Genomic DNA, 12811 nt, shown 5'->3' on the forward strand with positions numbered 1-12811 from the left:
TTTGTGCTTTTCTTGTGCAATTCGGAGGTTGTTTTTGCTTAAACCGTCCGAAAGCGTTACGAATGAAAGTCTGAGTTGGGGGTTTGGTGGTGGGAGAAAGGCAGCTATCAGCTGGAGCCCGTGGGGTAATGCAGCTTCAAAAGCCAATGGAACTGGATTTCAGGCGCACATGACTAGGGGATAGCTATTCGAAAACACAAGTTGTGCAACCCCAAGTAGTGAATTATACCCGTGCAAATCAGAACAATGGATCACAAGTATCGGGCAGAGAGACGCTATTGCTGCCTGGGACTGTCGGAGGCGTTCTCTCACCCGACGACCTACTCTTGCTCCGCACTAATAGGAACGACTGCATGAAGGTCAGGTTAGGGTCGGGATAAGGACGTGAAACACCTTTTCCAACACTCGTAGAGATATTCTTAAGCTTGAAGTTGCTTTAAGCTCACCTCCCAAAGATAGAAACAGGTGCTCAAGTGGATATATAGCACGTGACTGCCAAGATATACCCGCCCCCTTTTCTTCAAACCCAACTCGGGCCTCATTTTATCTCGAGAACATTTCTAACTTAGCTAGCCATTTGGAAGCCATGAGCGAATTGATATCGAGGTTTAGCAAGTACATCTATTGACACCGACCAGCCCACGTCTAAAATACAAAATGCACCCACCACCAATCCACCCCCTGACAAACGCCTTTACGCAATGTATGCACGCTCCCGTCCATTTTCCTAACCCCCATCATCATTATCAACACATATACATCCTAATCTACTCACAGAAACCCTTTGCTCATACTAACCTGCCGACTAACACTGCTATTCCTCTTCGGGATATGAATCCCGTTCTCCTCTGCCCCACTACCCCCAAACTCCGAACCCGGTCTCCATGTCCCACTGCGTCTTGCAGAGTTACCTTTCTCCATCCTCAGTTGTTTCCAGCCTTCTAATTCCCTTTCCAGGCGCAGGGCTTTCTCTCTCTCGTCTCTAAGTTCGCGCTCTGCTTTGCGAGCGTTGAGCTGGTTCGCTGAGTCGCTGTTTTGTAGCTCGTCTATTGTTTTGAGGAATTTCTCGCATCGGTCTCGGGAACGCGCTACTTCTTCTTCGAGTTGGGTGTTGACTTTGTCGCGACGGTCGATTTGGAGTTGAAGGTCTTTGACCGTGCGATCGACGTTGCGGACGTCTCGTTGGCTTTTGTTGCGCTGCGTTTCTTGGGCTTCAAGTTGTGACTCAAGCTGGGAATGGGAATTAGTATCAGTGAGTAAGTATCTTAGGGCTGGTTCTTACCTCTTGAACGCGGCCATGTAAAAATCTAACATCTTGGCTGGCGCTAGAGTAGCTCTTCGTCTCAAGATCCACAAGTCTTAGCTGAGTATCCTTCAGAGACTTCTCCAAAGCCGCTTTCTGCTTGTTCAACTGAACAGTCATTTCTCGCTCGGCAACGATATCTTTTTGCATCTCCGTAGCCATAGCTTCAGCTCGTCGCATTTTGCCAACGGCAGCGGCTACAATATCCTCCTGCTGAGCCAAATTTGATTTGAGCTCCAAGAGTTCGCGATCCATTCCCGCGACATGGCGTAATGACGGGCTGTCACTTTGAGTAAGATCCTCGAGGCCAGATTTGGCCTCTTCCAAGCGGGCTTCCAGACCACGTTTCTCCCGTTGGAGCAAGTCTCGTTCCCCAGTGAGATCATCAACCGTCGTCCTCATGCTCCTGATTTGAGACAAGAACGATACTATCTTGTCTTGTGCATCTCTATGAGCATTGGCTGCCTCATCCCGAGAAGCAGAAAGATCCGCGAGGGTAGATTCGAGGCGAGACTTTTCTTTCGACCAAGTGGAACTGTTGAGGACCTCATCATCCCACTTGGATCGAAGTTCGTCTAACTCTTCACGCAGTCTAGTAACCTCAGCTTGCTTGAAAAGCTTTTCCTCTCGGGCAATATCCAGCTCGTTGGTAAGAGTTGCGAACTCAGATTGGTACTTCTTGCGAGTCTGCTCCATGCTAGCCTCCTTGTCCTCGATATCCATGGCGCGTTGGCTTCGGTAATCTTCCAGCTCATGCTGAAGGCGCTTTCTGGCTTGTACTGCGGCTTCAAGATCAGAAGACATATCTTCGAGTCTCTCTTCATAGCGTTGATTTTGTCGCTGAAGATCCTCAATCGAAGCATCCATTTCCTTGCGCTCAGACATAATCTCTGCGCATGTATCTTCAGCTTCCTTTGCTTGCGTCCTGGCAAATTGTTCTGCCCTCGAGGCTTTCAAAACTGCAATTTCGGCTTGCTCAAGCTTGCTAAAATACTCGTCTGCACGGCTTTTATACAGGGACAGACTGGAGCTAATGTCCGCCACCTTAGAAGATTCCGCATCCAGACTAATCTGGAGATCAGCAAACTCTTGCAAGAGAAGGCTTCGGCTGGCGGCATCTTGATCGCGTTGTAGGTTCACCTCCTCCAGGTCAGACTTGGCATCTCTTAAGTCTACTTCCAAAGCTGCACGAGTGTGCTTCAATGCTTCGAAATGTTTCTTTGTGTCGTTTAATTCTGAAAGATTATTGTTATGAATATGCAAGAGCGATCGCCGTGAGTCTTCTTGGTCGTTGATGAGCTCGAAAAGTTCCTCGTGAGATTTCGTTTGAACATCGCGAAGAGAGAGTTCGCCGGATTGGATACTCTTCTCCAGAGTGGACACTTTCCTGGCAGAATCATCTAGCATATCATGAAGCCTACTATTGGCTTGTTCCAGCTTCTGCACCCGGCGAACAGATGGACTATCTTCGGGCCAAAGTTCTCGGGAAGGCGTCGACCGCTCAAGCTGACTTTGGAGATGACGATTTTGCATTTGAGTCATTTGAAGTTGGTTTTGCAGTTCCTCAAAATCAGCCTTGAGATCCATGCGATTATTGAAGCTTAACATATCTGCGGTGCGATCCGATCTCCCGGAGTCCTGTGCGGCATCATTTCCATTGCTTGGAAAGCGGCGAGTTGGCGTTGAAACGTTCGAGCGAGGTAAGGCGTTGAGCTTGCCCCTGAGGTGGTTTGGTGAATTGGCAAATGAAACTTGATTGGGGTTGATCTCTTCCAATTTAGGACGGCTGGGAGATCGATCTGGAGACTCAGCGAAATCGTCTTCGTATCTTTTCCGTAAAGTGGCCAGCTGCGACTCTGCATTTGATCTTCCGGCTGTCTGAACCCTTAGGTTATTCTGCAGCTCTTCTATCTTCTGAGTAAGGCCAGGGACAAGATTAGGAGATTTCGTGGGGCTTCGGGCGCTGGCGCCATCGTACTGAGGCACTGACTGCGTCATGTCGGGATCAACAAGCTTCATCAGCTGGAGTACCTCTTTTTCTCGTGTCTCGATGATCGATTGAAGTTGTCTGTATTTGGCTTGCACCTGGGTATGGAGTTGACGCTCGTCATCAAGTTTTCGATTAGCTTCAGCAAGCTGGCTTGTGAACGTTGAGGATGCTTTTTCGGCATTTCTACTAGTCTTATGCTCACGAGCAACTTCGTGGTTGAGATCCTCAAGGCTTAGCTCAAGCTTCTCTTTCTGCTTTTCAAGAGTAGCGACCGCCAATTGGGCATCACCCAAGTGCTTATTCAACCTTTGGTTCTGTTCTTCAGCTTTTGCTTTCTCGCGCTGCAGAGTGAGCATTTGACCCCTTTGGGCGTCGCTTGCTTTAGATCCCGATCGAGCGAGCTCGAGTCCCTTTTGTTGAAGTTTATTGAGAAGTGCGCGATTGTCGTTCTCCGAAGCCATGAGACGGCTCTTGATAGTATTAAGCTCCCGCTCTAGTCGCTCCTTCTCGGTGTCATTCCGAACACCGAAATCAGTAGATTCAGCGATAATGTTGTTCAGCTCCTTCACTTCCTGATTCAAGCGGCTGCACTCGTCCTCAAAATACTTCACTCGACTCTGCTCCGCATCAAGATCTTTTCTTAGGCTGGTCTCACGCTCTCGAGCGAGGCGCGACGCACTCCGATCGTTTGCAAGTTCTGCCTGGATTCTCGCTTCCTCAGCGGCAGTCTTAGCCTCTCTCAGCCTTCTGATTTCATTTCGAGCCTCATTGCGCTCCTTTTCAGCTGTTACGCGGGCCTCCATTGCTCGTCTGAGCGTATCCTGTTGCACATAAAGCTCCTTCTCAATGATGATCTTGGCTTCGTTGACTTCCTGAAACTTCTCATTGAGCTCGCGATATTTGTGCTCTGCAAGCAGTTGAACGTCGTCCCTTGATTGGCGTTCTTTGCTGAGATCTCGCTGGACGTCTGACAGTTGCTGCTTAAGGTCTACTATCTGACCTTCTAGCATCTTACGGTTTTGGCCAGCTTGAGTGTCTTCATTGAGACGGGCATCCAGCAGTTTCTTGGTGTCTGCTGCCTCTCGCTCAAGGTTAGCCTTCTGCGATCTCATTGCGAACATTTCTGCTTCGACTTCACGAAGGCGATTGATCACATTGTCCTTGTCGGATGACAATGCCTTTTTCTCGTCATCAAATTTCTTGCGCTCTTCTTCGTATTTGCGGTTGTCAGACCGAAGAATGGCTAATTCGCTTTCTTTCCTCCGCACAAGATCTTCATAGCTGGTAGAAGTCGCAGAGAGCTCTGAGAGTTGTTGGTGCACTCGTCGGTTCTCGGTAGACAATTCTGATTCTTTGAGGCGGGTAGCTTGAAGGTCTTTGGTAGCTTTTGCCAGCTTGATGTCTAAGTCCTGGTCAACCTTGAGGAGCTTGCTTTCGAGATCCTGAGCCTTCCGGTCTTTCATGTCAAGCTGACTTTTGAGCATGTTGATTTCCTGGGTGAGACGTGCCTCCTCCGCGCTCCTTTGCGACTGGGCGTGGGCCAAGTCATTCAGCTGGTTATCCAAGTCGTTGAGTTTATTAGACAACTCAGTCTTATCAGACTCTAATTTAGAAATAATTTGACCTGCTTGTTCAAGCTGGGACCTCCATTGCTCAGCCTGTTGCTCAGCCTTCTTCTTAGCATCTAGCAAATCATCCAATTGATCATCGAGATTCTCTTGGTCCTCTAGGGCTCCTTTCAGCTTATCGCTAAGCTCTTGCTCCCGTGATTGCAGTCGTTTGAAGATCTCCTCCTTGTCTAATGCTAAAGCTCGTTCACTTTCGAGGGTCTGTTGAATTCGTTGCATTTCAGTGTGAGCGTTCCTGCGCTCTTCATCAAGACGTTGTCGCTCGGTAGCCTCATGTTTCATTTTATCGCTGAGCTTCTGGATCATTTCGTCACGCTTCTTGACTTCTCTAGAGGTGCGAGTGGCACCAAGAAGAGGTTTCATCTTAGCCAGCAGCCTCCACCATGGGTTTTCGCAGAGGTCGAGATAGACTTGGAAATTCCGCTGCACGATTCTAGTTGCTTCAGCTCTATAAAGTCTCTTGTGGGCAATGCGTCGTTGGGTGAAACCTCGAGCAATAGACTGAAATCGAGACATGATTTCCCGAATCAAAGCGTCTCGTTGTTCTTCAAGCTCCGCCAACACACCAGCTCTGAAGAATACTTTCGTGAGACCAACACGAAATAGAGACTTGTCCAGACCGAATTTATCCAGCATAATGGAAGCTGCCATTTGCCCTTCCAAATATCCCTTAGGCATGTTCCTGCACAGAACTTCATATCGGTGCCTGAATTCGGAGAAGGGAAGTCGATTTGGGAACCCGGTGCGAGCGATTCTGATACCTTCAAGTACACCATTGCAGCGGAGCTGGTCTAGCACAAGCGGGGCGCTGAGTTGTTTGGGTCGTTTTTTGTGGTTAGGGATTATGCATCGGACAAAATGTGGGTGGGTTGAGTGAAGTTGTGCCATCAAGCTTGAGAGCTGCTCTTTGTGTCTCTGAGCAACCGTCCTAAAGAGGCCTTTCTTGACTCTGCTCCTCGTGGCTCCGCTCTCATCCTCGGCATCAGCACAATCAATAAACAATGAAGCAACATGCTTGTCGGTTGACGCAGCCAACAATCTCGTGACATTATCATTCAGTGGATCTTTGTTCTTTTCTAACCAGCCCTCTGTGGAATACTCAACTTCAGCCGCGTAGTGAGTAAGCATGAAACCCTGCCCAAGGCGCGAAGGGCGATACTTTGGAGTTTTCCGGTCCCATAAAGAATGGAGCTTTTCCGTGAAGGATTTATCCGTGGCTTTCGGCATTACTGAGTCCTCATCCAAGCATGAGAAAATACCAATGGGATTTGGCAGTTCGATCAGGTCAATCGTAGGCTGGAGGTCATGACCAAAGTCAATGAACTTCCACTCAATTTGCTCTCGTGCGTACTCCTCCTGCTCAAGCACGAACATGTGGTGGTTGAAGAACTGTTGAAGCTTTTCATTCGTATAATTGATACACAGCTGCTCAAAGCTGTTCTCCTCAAATATCTCGAACCCGGCGATATCAAGTACTCCGATGAAGTGGGAATCATCCATGCCCATGCCAGACCTATCGAGCTGTCGATTGATTCGAGTGACCAGGTCGCCAAAGCTTCTCTCGTAAATTCCTTTCGCCAATGCGTCCAACGCAAGCCGCACCTGCTCAGGAGTTTGAACCTTTTCGACCCATTCTCTACCAGCTTTGACCCGTGGGTGAAGGAGGCCTTGGAGAAATGGCTCGACAGGCATTCCAAGCAATTTACAAACCCTTTCTGCATGGGCGCGAGCATCTGGAGCTAGCCGAGCTTGATCCGCCCCTCGACTTTCCTTCATCACAGTAATATTGCCCAGATGCAGGACTGCAGCTACTGTTCTGAGAATCGAAACCTGCTCTTTCTCTAGAAATCCCATGACTTCGAACGCCTCAACTAAAGAATTCCACTCATCACGGTCTGAGACTCCTGTTATTGTGTCATGACCATCCCGGGTGTAGGCAAAATCTTCCACGTCTTGGCCATCTATCAGGAAATCCTGTTTCATCTTTCTGTCTGCTCCTTTGAGAAGTTGGTAAAAGATGTGATAATTTCGCTCGTGGGCATTAAGACGGACCACTCGTGATTTCTCCAGAAGATACCAATCGATGAAAGCCCCAGCAATGCTGCCGGTACGAGTGAACTCGATTCGAATGAATTTACCAAATCGTGAAGAGTTGTTGTTCCGGACAGTTTGAGCATTACCGAACGCTTCAAGGATCGGATTTGCACGAAGGATCTGTTGTGAGAGGTTGGAATGCTGTAGGGACTTGCTCTTTACAGGTGATTCCGAATGGGCAACGGCTGCCAGATATTGAATGACCTTTTTAGTATTTTCCGTCTTTCCAGCACCTGACTCTCCTGTTACCAGGATACTTTGGTTTTTGCCCTCGTCCACCAAGTTTCGAAAAGCTTCATCTGCCATGGCGTAAATATGTGGTTTGGTCTCTTCTCGACTTTGCCCTCTGTACATATTAATGTACTCGTTTGTGTAAATTGGCAGTGGACAGTAAGGATTAATCGCGACCAGAAAGAGTCCCGAGTACGTATATATTAGATCGGCCTGGTATCTCATGTGAAGGTTGTGGACGACTGAAGCTTCATTAAGGTGTGTCAGCTCTGCCATATCGTCTGCTTTGTCGAATTTCGCTGGATTGACTTTGTCAACGCTGTCTGCGATCACTTCCCGTTGCTATGAAAGTTAGTATGACTAGACGGAAGCTGCAAGTTTCAACATACGCTGCCATCGTCGCATTGTACAAGTATCTGGTTGTCGCCCAATTCCTCAACAATCCAGCCCTTGACAAATGCGGCCTCGGGATCCTTCAACCAGACATATCTTTTGCCGGAGAAATCATTCTCACCCTCGATTCCTTGTACGGCCTCTGGGGCGCGTCGCACATCATCGGTCTTTATAAATGAAGGAGCAAACGTATTCGAAGTGGAGCCCCCTCCTCGGGAGTTTGAGTGGAATCGTTTGCCCCCATTTGTATTTGGTGGGGATACCACTCCTGCAAGAGCAGAGTAGGACTGATGCCGGCTGTGTACGTTGGTGGGGCTTTGGCTGCCAGCCAACGGCGAGTTCAACACCATGGACTTGGGTCTCCCATTGGAACTTGAAGGGACTGGAGAAGGCGACTGGTTCCTTGAAAACGGATTATTGCGCACCTGCCCTGTGTTGGAGGCCATGTTTTGCTGCGCATGCAGTCGATTTCGTTGTGTTTGGGGGCGTGGAGCAAGTTCAACCCATAGAGTTCAGAGCAAGGTGTAGAGTTGGGATGGAGTTGAGGAATCGCCGAGGGTTGGGGAGGAACGTAAATTAGGAGGGGCATCCAATGCTCCACGGCGACATACGGAGTAGAAAGCTGAGAGTTGGGTTGAATTAAGTTGATTCGAGTTGAGTAAGTTGCGTTGCTCCTGACGTTCTGTTGTTGTGCTTGACGCGGGCCCTGAGTGGATGCCGCTTTCCATGTAAACAATCTTATGTAAGCCGAGGAATCGCCGGGTCAGCTGATATTTAGCGTTAACCCTAATGCGGCTTGGTCTACATCAACTTGTCGCGCGCGCAAATCTTGAACTCAAAGTCGTAATCGTTTGTCAAAGAGCTTTTCGACCATCAACTTCTTTTCCTTCCCAACATTCGCACTACGCGTATGCATCCTCAAGGACTCAACTAGTGGCACTTTTCAATCTTTAATTCAAGATCTTGATCTGCGCGCACAGTTTCTTTCGTATCCTGGAAGAGCATCCTCTCGACAAGTTATACGCCTTCATTGTAAACTTTCTTTTTGTTGTACAATGGTAGTTCGCCCGAGTCTTTCTTGAAGAAGTCTCGAGCCAATTACCCTCCCTCACTAATAATTCAGCTTCTGGACGATAATGCGATTCCGCCTTGACACTTGCTACAATGTCAGACTATCCAGCAACGCCGTCATACGGCATGGGTTATGGAGCACACCAAGATCAGAACAACCCCCCTTATCTGCCACCAATGTACCCAAACCAATACCCACAGCAAGATGACGGTCGCATGGACCAAGCTGGTATGCCATCAAGTTATGACGCGTCCGGAATGTCAACATATGGGTATAATGGTGCTACGCCTTCGTTTAGTGCATCTGCTATTGCATCTGGTGTTCCTCCCTTGCCTATATATCAAGGTTGGAACCAAGATCCGGTTCCTCTACCCCCATACGCTCCTGCAAACCCAACACCACAATACGGAGGCTACACAAATGGTGTGCACCAGAACCCGCAGTACTATCCTCCCCCTCAACCCACGTATCAGCACAACCAGCCCGCCTCTAGACCCTACGATGAAGGTGAGCTGAGTGAAGGTGAATTTGAGGGAGCAGCTCCTTCATATGGGACAAATCAGTATAGGCCAAATGATGGCAAAGGTCATGTTAAAACTACACAACGCTCCAGCTACCCTATAGCTCACAACCAGAATCAGTCCCCTATCCATTTCTGTAAGCTGCTCCACTTCTAATGTTAGGCTTTGTGTCACTGACACTCTTTAGCAAACAAATACAACTACCCCGCTCGTGACTCTCCACAAATGAGGCCTCAGCAATCAGATGCATACCCTCCTTACGATTCACCAAGACCAACAGATCACGGCGAGCAAGCAAAGACAATTCTAAATAACGATTCTAATGTACCCAACTATACCAGTGGAAAGATGAATGGAGCATCACAAAACCAGCAGGGGTGGATACAGGATAGCGCAATTGATACTTCCAAAGTCGAGTCACATACAAATGCCCATCATCCCCCTTTAGATACGGAGCATATCAAGCACGCACCAGCTACTGCCTCCGCTGCTATGAATCCGGTACCTGATGTATCGCCTTTCCATACTGTAGTAGCAGAAGCACGCAAGAAAGCAGAAAACGCGATACTGAATCTGTGGGCTCATGAGGTCCGCTTCCAGCAATATATCGAAGAAGGGGTTAGTGAAGACATATTAGGCCCTTTATTTGACCATCTCAAGTTGTCGAAAGTCCCGTCAAAAACCATTAATGGTAGTGGAGAAAAGATGGCAATCCAGTCAGGTAACGAGACTCGCGCCTCAAGGGAGGAAAATACAACGCCTATCGCAGGTTCGTCTTCAGTGAATATAAAACCTTCACAGGTGAACGGCCAACTTGCTCCGTTGTCCACATTGCCAAATGGTCACCAACCGACAATGAATGGCTCTGTTCCTGGAAAGGCATCAACGCTCCCATCAGCAATTGCGACAACCGCTGCTGCTAAACCCACAGCCATGACCGACAAGGAAAAGACTCTACAATCAAAGATGGAGGCTCTCCGAAAGTCACGAGAGGAACGTGCGCAGAAAGCCGCAGCCAAAATTAGCACGAAGTCTCCGACCAGTGTTACATCCACTCAGTCTCAGCTTCTGCAACCTACACCAGCTAGTGCTATTATCACCAAAAGCAATACATCGAGTACACCGCTGCAGCCAGCACTTCCACCATCGAAACCCCAAGTCCCGTCTCAGTCACCTGTACAGAATCCCAATATACAACCGCAAGGCCCTGTCATCCCAGGCCTCTTTTTGGCAGCAACTGCTGCAAGCCCGGCACCTTCATTGAACGCCCAGAGTCCGATCCACACTCAGGCCAGCCAACGTAAACGCCCAGTCGCAGCCGATTTCGACACTCCTGCCTCAGCCCCTTTCAAGCGGCCTTTCGGACAGAGTCGGAATGATCAACCTCTAGTAATTGATGTTAGTGAGGAGGAACCCGATTCGGATGATGAGGATGTAGCCATGGATCTAGAGTCACAAGCCGATCAAGACTCTCCAGTGCAGTCAACTAGGAAAATGTCAGATCAACGATCTATGTCTATGCACAATCTTCCGCCGTTGACTAATTTCCCAGCACGCAAGCCTTTCACGTCTCCCTCCAAATCTTCTACTCCTAATACTCCACCTGTCACCCAGATTGCAACAAAAGCTAGCATTGGTCATCCAAAAGTTTTGCAACAAATGGAGAGCGAGCTACAGACGCTGAAAAAGAAAATAATTGAGGCGGAAGCTCGGAAGAAAGCTCGACAACCTCCAAGTGGCACACGTACCCCACGCACTGCTGAGCTTACTTCCGTTGATGCGAAGGAGAGCATCGCCGCCAGTGAAAACTTAGCAAGCAAGGTGGAAGCCTCAATGAAGATGCAAGACCTTATCGACATCACAGAGAAGAAAGTCGACTCAGAAATCCAGAAGCTGGCTGAGGCTCAGGCTGCGGAGCTTGAAAAAGCAGTGGAGTTGAGAAAGAACGAAGCTGAAATAAAGCGTCTTCGTCGTGAGAAGCTGAAGAGTGATCTTCCCTTAGTCAATGCTGAGGTTCAGCAAAGTCAAACCAAACTGGAGCATCTCAAAGTCGAGATAGCAAGCCTTGAAGCTGAAGTCGAGAAGAACCTGAAGGCCAAGCGGGAAATGGCCGAGGAGATGGAACGGCTTGGCCAAGAGACAGAAGACCTGCTCCAGGCGCAGAAGAATAAGCTGCAGGATCTTACCCAAGAGGAGAATGTGAGCAGTGATGGTAAGTAGATTCTCCGATCCCGATTTCGATTTGCATTCTCCTTCCCACCTCAAACATGTCGAGATGACCAAGAGACTTACTTATTAGCCTCCTCTCATCCCTCGGCCTATAACACTGTGGAAGCAACAGTTGTCGAGGCCTCCCCACGCGCGAACGACCGCCTTCAAACCTCGCCATCTGTCGCAATCAATTCTCGTCAAGGAACCAGTTCTGGGGATGGACACGACCACCTCCAATTTCCTGATGACGACCACAAAGGCCAAGAAGACACGGGCGCTAAGGTCGACGACAGTGTTGAGAATTGCACAATTTTGACGTCTTCACAAATGGGATCCGATTCCAGAGAGCGTCTCACCACTGGCCAAGCTCTAGAGGTAGCACTCCAGGACGCGGTACACGCCGAGGCTGATATCCATGGGCCTGGAGGGGGTGATGTTGATATGGAGACTTCCTTTGCGCCGGATCCAACCAAATTAGCTCCAGAATCGTCGTCATCCGCCGAGGATGTTGACAGCCCCATGTATTCTCCAGTTCTCGGTCGCTCGATTCCTCACGTTCCTGAAGCCGAATCAGACAACTACGAGCCACCTGAAGCAACACCAGCCGTCGATGAACCATCCCCTATTGAATCTCCTCCCTTCAGCCCAGCCCCACCAGATGTTATTTCTGAGTCTTCGCTTGTTGATGATTCAATACAGTTAGTTGATGATGGTGCACGAGGTGGCGTAGAAGAGATACTGCCGGAACAGAACGGCAGCATCTCACGGCCTATCAAAGTACAGGAAAAATCTTATCTAAACCGCATTTGGGGGAGGCTGACGATGAAATAGAGAAATCCCGAAGAGAATCATAAGGTCCCATTGTTCACAGCTTACGAGAGCCCTCTCAAGAGCTTCCGTGCCTTCCGTTTCCATCCTCATTATAGACAGCAAGTGCCTGGAGGTTTGAGATCATTGACCTATAGTCATAAAATCAATCCTAGCATGGAATTTTGTCAATATGAGCTGGCCGGCGGGGTTTGCAACGATTCTACCTGCGACCTCCAACATTTCAGAGATATAGGGCTTGCCGGTGCGTGGGTTGTTTGAAGCCACGACAATCTAGGCTCATTTATTTTCATTGCCCGTTTTGTCCGCCAGGCTGACTTATACCTATAGATGATGCCGTGCTTACAGCACTTGGTTCTCCGGAAGAATACAGTGCTGAACAGCGAGACAAGTTCTGCGCTGGATTGCGAGCCGTTCTGACCGACTTGCGGGCTAGAAAGATCAAGGATTTTAATGTGATTGCAGCAGAAATTATCGCTCATCGAGCGAAGTTTCTCGGCGACAGCTCCAAAGTCCTGAATCTGGAAGGCACCACCATAT

The 12811-nt window shown here is 48.8% G+C and overlaps 1 protein-coding gene across 1 annotated transcript; it reads right to left on the minus strand.

Annotated features, from left to right (window-relative positions):
- Positions 1 to 771: 771 nt before the first annotated feature.
- Positions 772 to 8085, minus strand: myo2 (Myosin type-2 heavy chain; the record flags this gene model as incomplete). Its single annotated transcript, XM_031146151.1, has 3 exons — positions 772 to 1230; positions 1283 to 7588; positions 7636 to 8085. 3 exons carry the CDS (start codon positions 8083 to 8085, stop codon positions 772 to 774), a joined length of 7215 nt encoding a protein of 2404 aa, XP_031009399.1.
- Between the last annotated feature and the right edge of the window lie 4726 nt (positions 8086 to 12811).

The sequence above is a fragment of the Lachnellula hyalina genome (assembly GCF_007821495.1).
Source record: "Lachnellula hyalina strain CBS 185.66 chromosome Unknown contig00005, whole genome shotgun sequence".
NCBI lineage: Eukaryota > Fungi > Ascomycota > Leotiomycetes > Helotiales > Lachnaceae > Lachnellula > Lachnellula hyalina.